General features: G+C 33.5%; 2 protein-coding genes across 2 annotated transcripts; one reads left to right on the forward strand and one right to left on the reverse strand.

Moving 5' to 3' along the window:
- Window positions 1-385: 385 nt before the first annotated feature.
- Window positions 386-4,194, reverse strand: LOC147076689 (uncharacterized). Its single transcript, XM_085941319.1, has 3 exons — window positions 3,982-4,194; window positions 3,526-3,678; window positions 386-2,192 (listed from the first exon to the last, which is right to left on the reverse strand). The coding sequence occupies exons 1-3, from the start codon at window positions 4,126-4,128 to the stop codon at window positions 954-956; spliced, it is 1,539 nt and encodes a 512-aa protein (XP_085797445.1). The 5' UTR covers window positions 4,129-4,194; the 3' UTR covers window positions 386-953.
- A 1,186-nt stretch (window positions 4,195-5,380) lies between these two features.
- On the forward strand, window positions 5,381-8,492 carry LOC147076690 (uncharacterized). Its single transcript, XM_085941320.1, has 2 exons — window positions 5,381-5,588; window positions 7,058-8,492. The coding sequence occupies exons 1-2, from the start codon at window positions 5,445-5,447 to the stop codon at window positions 8,441-8,443; spliced, it is 1,530 nt and encodes a 509-aa protein (XP_085797446.1). The 5' UTR covers window positions 5,381-5,444; the 3' UTR covers window positions 8,444-8,492.
- The last annotated feature ends 839 nt before the right edge of the window (window positions 8,493-9,331 follow it).

Below are 9,331 nucleotides of genomic sequence, written 5' to 3' on the forward strand. Positions count from 1 at the left end.
GTACGTCCATGTGAAGTAGTGTTAAGATTTTTTATATTTATCAATTTTAAAACGCATTTATAAAACCATTAGTATAATTTAGAATAGAATTAGAAATATTTACGATAAAAAATTATATTGATAATCTCTGTGATCCCAAATTTGACAAGAATTAGGCATTTTATTATTCAAAAAATGGGCAAGATCAACACGTTTGAAGATAATCTTTGACCATTCAAGTGTGATAAACATCTTACGAATAATGATTGCTTTATAATAAGTATTGACCTAAGAATAAGGTAGTGTTTTTTTGAAATACGCCATTTCTTTTGGCATTCCCCAGTGGCTAAGCTACAACAGACGGCCGTAGCCATAGTACTAAAAATTAAAAGGTATTTTACTGCTACATTTATTTCCAATTTTAATGGTATGGCGGTGGGTTGGTCAGTGAATTTAAAACCAACAATCTGTCAATCAAATATAATACATAAACATTCTTTCTAAATACGTTTATAATAGGTACTAAATTAATAAGTTTATAAAAAGCGTTCATATAAGACGTCAAGCAGCCGCTTTAACATGAAAAACATGACAAATTTCCTTTCCGTCTTCCACTTAGGCATTCTAATAAGAATACTATATGTTTTTCTCACTGAACTTAAGTAGTCGAAATTAGACCCATAAAGTTAGGCGCGTATCTTAAGGACGTACGCGCTTAAATATGGTTCTGCATCGCGGTCTTAGATTATTTGGATGAGCACGGCATCTTCGGACCTTTGTGCGAGATTTTTTAAAATTAAAACTTGCATGCAGATTTGCATCAGATTTTTTTTTATGGAATATTACTTTTTTATTTTTCATGCGGTACTTTTTGACTCGCTTGTAGAATCATCAGTGAGGATGAGGGTTATGTGACATTTTAATTATTATAGCTACGTATCCTGTTAGTTTTAAATTTCTCAATATATTGGTAGTTAGGTATTATGTTGTAAACTGGATTGGAAGCAAGTCTTACGACGTGGTTTTTCATCAGTATGTGTCTTTTTATGTATTTTGAGAAAACCAAATCCCCGGAAATTCTTTAAACAAACATCGCATTGATGTGGTTTTTCACGAGTATGTGTCATTTTATGTGCATTGACATGACTGATTTGAGTGAAATTCTTTAGGCACACATCGCATTGATGTGGTTTTTCACCAGTATGTGTCATTTTATGTATTTTGAGACTACCAATTTGCTGGAAATACTTTAAACAAACATCGCATTGATGTGATTTTTCACCAGTATGTGTCATTTTATGTGCATTGACATGACTGATTTGAGTAAATGTTTTTAGACACACATCGCATTGATATGGTTTTTCACCAGTATGTGTCATTTTATGTATTTTGAGATGACCAAATCCCTGGAATTTTTTTAAACAAACATCGCATTGATGTGGTTTTTCACCAGTATGTGTCATTTTATGTTTATTTAGATTACTAATTCCCAGGAAATTCTTTAAACAAACATCGCATTGATGTGGTTTTTCACCAGTATGTATCATTTTATGTAATTTGAGATTACCAATTCGCTGGAATTTTTTTAAACAAACATTGCATTGATGTGGTTTTTCACCTGTATGGGTCATTATATGATCTTTAAGATGAGCAATACGAGAGAAATGTTTAGAACACACATCACATTGATGTGGTTTTTCACCAATATGCGTCATTTTATGTTTATTGAGATAACTGATTTGAGTAAATTTTCTTAAACACACATCGCACTGATGTGCTTTTTCACCAGTGTGTGTCATTTTATGTATTTTGAGAACATCCATTCGCTGGAAATTCTTTAAGCACACATCGCATTGATGTGGTTTTTTACCAATATGTGTTTTGTATAACTTAAGATGCTGAGACTTAGTGCATGAGATGTAGTGACTATTTAGATGATTTACAGATTGAAATACTCCATAACAATTATTGCAAATAAAGTAACGTGGAAAATGTGCAACTCTTTTCAACACAATTCGAACCACTTTTGGCAAGTATGATTTCCGAACTTCCTGTTTAATGTTTTGTTCATCTATAGTTATTTCTGAATGCTGTATCATATTTTTGATGTTATCGGTTGCTTCTGCCATGTTGATGTTGGCCAGGTTATCGTCAACTGTATCTTTCCTCACGATGTATAGTTGTTTATATGTGACACATTGCTGGGTTGAACCCTACAAAAAGAATGGACTTGGTATATATTAAATTCATTATATTAAAATAAATAAAATTTCATAATGTACCCTAAAGTTGCATAAATTTAATTTATTTGACAGTTATTTGTTATAAATAATAAATGAAATTCTTTACTTAAATAGAACGTACGTAAGGGTTAACTGTCAAACTGATCAGTGAAACTGTCCTCACTTTTCACGACAGACTACCAAATTGTTAAAATTAATTTGAAAATATGTCGTTGATCCACGCAACTTATAATTATTGCATTTATCGGTTGGCAATACTTGACCTCAGAGAGAGTGTGTATCAAGACAATCAAAGTAATTAAATAGCACTCATTGCTCTGTACCTCGAAAGCGACTTCTTTGTTCCAGTATACTATTTAAACTGGCTGGACAACGCCCACTCAATACAGTAAGTATAATTAAATTCTCTCTCAACGTAGCATCTCTGTCCATAGCGGTGTTAATTTCTAGAAAATCATCTCATCATTTAGATTGTCATTTTTATTAACGTTGCCTGTAGTAGTTTTGATGGCGAGGGTAATAAACCGAGTAGGTTTCAAAATTTTATCACCCACCAATCTATCTTATCATTGGAGTCTAGCATCCTGCCCATGGTCCCCACAAGGGGGGGCTGATAGGGCTTTAGTCTGGAGGACCGGGCTTAGGGGAACCCGGTGTGGCGACCAGCTCAATAAGATGAATACAGAAGAAAAAGAGACTTTATAAAATAATGACCTTAGTTTTGTCATGCAACTAAAATTAATTATTTTATTAGGCACAACACAATTATTCCTTTCATCATACCGACCTTTTCGTCTTTTGTGATTTACAATCTTTATCGCCGTCTATACGTAGTAAGCACTCATGTCTTTTTTGAAGAAACGCAACAAAATACATTTATGTATTTATGAGTTTTATGACATTAGGTTTCAGGTGTTTGTTTTGATATTTACCCGCATTTGAGATAATGCATGCCGACAAACAAAATTAACTCAACAAATGGTGCATTATATACCTAAATAATTATATCCCTGTCTATCGGCAAATATTCTTGAATGCAATGCGTACATGTCAATTTTACTGAGAGAGTCGTAAGCGTTGTCACGCGATGTAAAAAATAAATAAAGAAAAACCGCGCGACCTGCGAGCAGTCGCTTGCATATTGAATCGCGAAATGAAATCGCGAATTGAAATATTAGTGTGAACTAAAACCACTAGGTAAATGAAACGTTTGAGCGAATTTAATAATGGTGAAATGAGTTTCAAAGATGCATTTGCAAATTCCAACCTTCTATATAAGAAAGTACACATTATATCTACTTACAATTTGCCTGTGATCTGAATACGAACAACCCGGTTGAGGATCTTCATCATATAACGGGTGTGAAACATCTTCAATAATCTCACGCTTGACGATGGCTTGTTGATCATCAGATTCTGTCTCAGATTTTATATTAGAGAAGTCAGCCATAAGGTACTGAAAGAAGCATTATTATATTTTGTAAACACGGTAAAACCAGTTTCAGTTCACGTAACATCCATATAACAATGTAAAATAATTATATTATGTAACATGAATTAGTAGATAACCTAACCTATAATGTCACAGAAGTATCGTAGCTGTCAAATAGTATAATCAAGTAATTTTTTGAAACGAAGTATAATATCACTTTATGTTCCTACATAGTTTGTAAAAAAGTCACAGTTTATAATATTAAACTAATCGTTGTTATTCTCAATCTAAATTGATTGTAAAAGAATTTAGTTTCCAAAAACTAACCTCGAAATTGCAACTTGAAATGTCGGCATTCTCCTGCTTTACATGAGTGCGAACGTCCGGCCTCTTTGGACGGCTAGTCTGTGTGTCAAACAAAGGCTTGCCTTCTGTATCAAAGTGTTCTCTGTCACATTCTTGCTTTACATCCATGTTATGGGTATATATTTCAAAAGCAACGTGTTACGTGACAGACAGGAATGACAGGTTCTTTTCAAGCAGTGTTGCCATATTTTGAAAGTGGAAAAATATTTCTTCGCGGGCCGCAGATTTTCAAATTTTCGGAGACCACTCGATTGCGAAATGGCAAATGCAAAATTATAGTACTTTTATATGAAATTATAGTACGATTTTCAAAATTATAGTATTTTGGGCGTACTATACATATTTTATATCGTACATAGTACGCGGACCAAAATTATAGTACGAATACTATAATTATAGTACGGTTGGCAACACTGTTTTCAAGGTAATGTTAGAAAAGTGTTGCCGCAATACTGAAAGGTATTTTTCGGGAAACTATCTTTTTGGTAATAAAAATACACACTTATTGTCTAAACAAAACAATGGTACGAAAATGATCTTCAGCATTTCCTCAATCATAACGAGAACAGCGCATCTCGGCATATAATTACTTACAAATAAGTCAAATTGTTTTTTTTCGTTTTTTTCTTTTTATTGCATTGTATACCTGCTTTGGTACAGTTTTTGTAATTTTACGTGACTGTTAGTAATCAGCTTAATAACCGCAATGATTCACCATCCATTCATAATAAACTAGAGTTTCAGTGTTTATTTTGGGAAATAACATTTAATAAAAAGTGAATCTAAAATTGTTTTGAACATACGGAATGCTAACAGTATTTAACAAAATGATGCCAACAGTTACAGTTTTAACTGTTTAAGTTTCAGGTCAGGCTTCATCCGTCCACTCCAACACGATTTGCGACTTCATTCTCCATTTTTTGTACTAGGTATTCTGTTTCGTTATTATAGTCAAGACTCAAGATTGTCAAGATGGCGTTTGAAATAAAAGACAGAAAAACACTTCTCGCGCGATCTATGAAACATAAACAATAATATAAGACAACATGTTTGGCATAGATGTCACAGACATGGAACGAGTGTCACACAAAATTACCGATGTGTTTACACTGACTCGAAAATCTATGACATAGAAGGCTGTCATAGATCGTTTGACATATATGTGACAGTCTATGACATCGTATTTACACTCTGTGACACAGGACGCCAAAATAAACGGGTTTTTCGACAAATATCATAGAGTGTAGGTATTTGAAGCATTTACGGTGGTGTGTACCTACACAACTTTGTCTATCGATCGTTTTAGTGTCTATGGTCAGAGCTGTCGATTGTCAATATTTCGTTATACCTACATAGACAACATACCTATATAATTTATAGTTACCTACTCGGGAGGATTAATAATTACAACTTTACTGTAAGCGATGGAATCCGATCTTGAAGAGCTTGAGATGGATTCAGACGACTTAACTACAACTTCAGAATTGGTAAACATCTCAAGAAATCAAACATGGACGAACAACATGCAACACTTCGCTCATCGTAGTGAGACGTCAACAAATTTTGAGGTTAGTTTACAATAAGTCAACGTTTCACCGTCGATATATTACATTTCTCAACAAAACCAGTGCTACTGCGTTGCCCTATCGAATAATTAAAGCTAATGTAATGTGCTGAGGGGTAAGTTGTTCTTGATTCGATAATATAATATTATAATTCTTAATGAATAATGATTATTAAAGTAGCAAAATAATATGTAAGTACCTACTCTAATCTACAGTAGTAGGTAATAATACCCATGTCAATTCTACTGTAGGTATACCTACATAATCAAGGAAAGCTACAATACTTCATATCGTCGGAATACTCGATAAAAGGCCCATAATTCATATGTTTAAACGTAGAAATCACAGTTAACCTACGCCACACCAAATTATTCGTAGGTACTATGTAAACAATTAAAAATCATACAATAATTGTATTTCATAAAAACTAAGCATGATAACAGAAGCAAAATGAAATGTAAAATGGCCGTTGGCAGGAGATGGATTTTTCCATATACTTGCTGAATTGACCTAACACTGAAGATACCCTGAAACAATGAAAACCTAAAGTAGATATGGAAAGTCAATTGTACCTTTTTCTTTCTGGGTTTATGTAATATTGTGTTACGTTTTAGATCTCGATTGTCTCATTTTGGTTCTGTCATCGATAGGTCATATTTAATCATGTTTATTATAAGTATATAATAATGATTATAGTTGTATCCTGCATAAGTAATAATATACTGGTGTGGTAGGTATCTGTTAACTGTGTTTTCCACATTTAAAACATATGTGAATTACGTATGGGTCATTTTCAAGAAGTTTATTGACGATCGTACTGGAACTGCTATTCCTAGAAATGTTCCGAATGTTCTATCACGACCACGCAATACGTCTATGGGACATGGCCCTGAGTCAACGTCTGACGGATACAGTGCTTATTTAAGATACATGATAATGGCTTTATAATATTCAAACAATCTAACAAATTTATCTAATCCAACCCCCCCTACCGAACTATGCATTATTAAGGGTTAATATATTTAAGGATGTAATACTTAACTATATTTAAAAAAAAAAAAAAAAAAAAACTCCTGGTTGTGAGACTGAAAGCTGGTTGCGACCTAACCCCCCAAAACAATGATACTCAACCTTTTTTTTCTTCGGGACAAATACATATATTTGTAAAATAACGCGGGCCGCATCACTACTGGTGTGACGAAAATAATCATGAAACCCCCCCTTTTTTACAAAACATTTTTGAGATTTTAAAAATTATGCGTGTTTTTTAAATTAATCGTGCGCAATAGCAACACTCTTATACCAGATCTGATGTGGACCATAATGACAATCCTCTTCGGGTGTCACTACCTGTGCGTCAAAGTCGAAACGTTACGTTAAATCTACTTTTTTAAAAATCTAAATTCTAATTTTTTCATCTATATTTATTGAACTCGTATGTGCCTGTCTAATATATATGTATCAATTTATAGATGGACTCTCATAAAAATCTGACCTGCTCTCTCTTCGCCGGAAACTTGTGGAAGGGAGTTGTAGCCCAAATGATACAGCCAATGCCAAGTCCTCTCGATGGCCTGGAACCACGTACTTTGGTACACAGTCATAGAGACCCAACGAACAGTACATTTGAGAAGGATGTATGGAAGAGAATGGTGGCTCAGATGACACAACTGTCAATCAGCCCTCTCCACGACTTGGCCTCACGCCCTTCAGCATTTAGTCAGTGGAAAACCCGTAGTAGTCATGATCTGGTCCGTCCATCAGAATTGAACTCTTTCACATCGAGTTTTGAACTGAAGAAAAACTCGAATACGGATATAGTTTCAATGGCCAACTCGGAAAAGGACGAAGTTTTTACAGAACATCTTGAAGCTGCAACTTTCGAATGTCAAGTAGATATATCTAACGAAGAACGAAATGTTACACAGGAAAAATCGTTTAACAGTTGTTTTAAAATAACCAGTCTTAAATTAAAAATATTGTCCCAATATCGTTCACAGAATTTCGTTTGCTCCATATGCAATGCTGTATTCGAATGCAAAGGTGATTTGGATGATCACAAAATGGTTCATAATACAATTATTACAGAAGATAAAACTAAATATTATAGAATAGTTTATGATGAAAATCCTTGTCAAACTTATGAGTCACACAATGAACTTAAAAATGATACGAAAGCTGCAGAAACGTATTTGTGTGACGTGTGTTCTTATACGTGTGACAACCTGCGTGTTTTTAAAAAACACAACAGGCGGCACACAACTGAAAAATTTAAATGTGACGTGTGCCTGAAAACATATAAATCGTATTCTTGCCTGAAAGTACATAAAAAGTGCCATTCAGATGAAAAATTGTATGCATGTGACGAATGCCCGAAAATATTCAAATCGGATCTTTACTTGAAAGTACATAAAAAGTGCCATTCAGATGAAAAACCGTATGCATGTGATATTTGCCCATATAAGAGTGCATACGTCGAACGTCTTAAATTTCACAAAACCAATCACACAGGTATTAAAAAACTCCAATGTAATATTTGCTCGTATAATTGCAACAAACTGGGAGATTTAAAAAGGCATAGATTGACTCATACTGGTGAAAAACCACATAAATGTTCCGATTGCGAGAAAACATACAGAACAACGAGTGCTCTGGTTTCACATCGTCGAGTTCATACGACGGCTGATAAAATATTTAGATGTAAACTTTGTCCAGTTGAATACTTAAAACATTCTACTTTAAGAAGGCATATTAAAAATCAACACTTATATGATCAACCGTACAAATGTGATATATGTCGAAAAAGTTATGCATATATGTCTGATCTTACAAGACATAAAAAGAATCACGTGGAATAATTAAATGTCAGAATGTGGCAGTAGCGAAGGGTGGAGGTTGGCTGTTGATATTCCATATACACAGTGTATGTTATGCCGGGTTCACATTGGCAACATGTCGCGCGACAACCTCGTTAAAATTTACGATAAGTATAATAATTATCGTAAAATTTCTTAAGCAATTATGATAATTATCGTAAAATTTAACGAGGTTGTCGCGCGAAATGTTGCCAATGTGGACCCGGCATTAAACTTTGTTAGTCATACGTATTTCTTTTTATTGAACTAAGACTAGAGTTTTTAAAAATTAATTAAACCTGCCTAACCTAATCATAATAGTTTTGGTATACTTTTAGGCGACACGACAAAATTGTGCACACTTTTTTTTCATACTTAGTTTTCATTGGATTAAGAATACATATTAAACATACTGCAGGTTCATTTTTTAAAAATTCATTAAGCCATACCAGAACAAAATTATAATAGATACATAATAATCTATCTTATGCTATGTGTGATTTAATTGCATAATTTTAGATATTTTATAGATAGATGAGTATTTTTTTACTATTATCTCTTATGCCTTGGTTTTCGCAGGATTTAATTGCATTTTAAAAACTAATCAACACCATCACTGCAAAGAATAGTCTTATTTCAATGAAAACAAATGTGAAAAACTGACAAGAACTGACTTAGTATGCACTATTTATGGCGGATCTTAACAGTCTACCTCCACCCTTTTCCACTGGAATCTGGTGGTATCTGTGCGTCGTTTTCAGAAATATTATTGACAAGATTAAGTAGTACCTCAAAAATTTCCCTATAAAATGTTTCAATCCGATAACGAAAATGTAAGATATAATATCTAAATAATATAAAATCACAATGTCCTACTCTGTAAGTTTACAA

Source organism: Rhyacophila brunnea, unplaced genomic scaffold (assembly GCF_057557595.1).
Source record: "Rhyacophila brunnea isolate RB1 unplaced genomic scaffold, BYU_Rbru_1.0 scaffold_13, whole genome shotgun sequence".
NCBI lineage: Eukaryota > Metazoa > Arthropoda > Insecta > Trichoptera > Rhyacophilidae > Rhyacophila > Rhyacophila brunnea.

Excerpts from the sequence above, each read along its gene's own strand:
- LOC147076689 (XM_085941319.1), bottom strand. The coding sequence starts at position 4,128 with ATGGATGTAAAGCAAGAATGTGACAGAGAACACTTTGATACAGAAGGC. Across the intron at positions 3,679-3,981 it reads TTTCAAGTTGCAATTTCGAG|TACCTTATGGCTGACTTCTC; the intron begins GTTAGTTTTTGG and ends TGCTTCTTTCAG. Across the intron at positions 2,193-3,525 it reads ATTCAGATCACAGGCAAATT|GGTTCAACCCAGCAATGTGT; the intron begins GTAAGTAGATAT and ends TTCTTTTTGTAG.
- LOC147076690 (XM_085941320.1), top strand. The coding sequence starts at position 5,445 with ATGGAATCCGATCTTGAAGAGCTTGAGATGGATTCAGACGACTTAACT. Across the intron at positions 5,589-7,057 it reads AGACGTCAACAAATTTTGAG|ATGGACTCTCATAAAAATCT; the intron begins GTTAGTTTACAA and ends ATCAATTTATAG.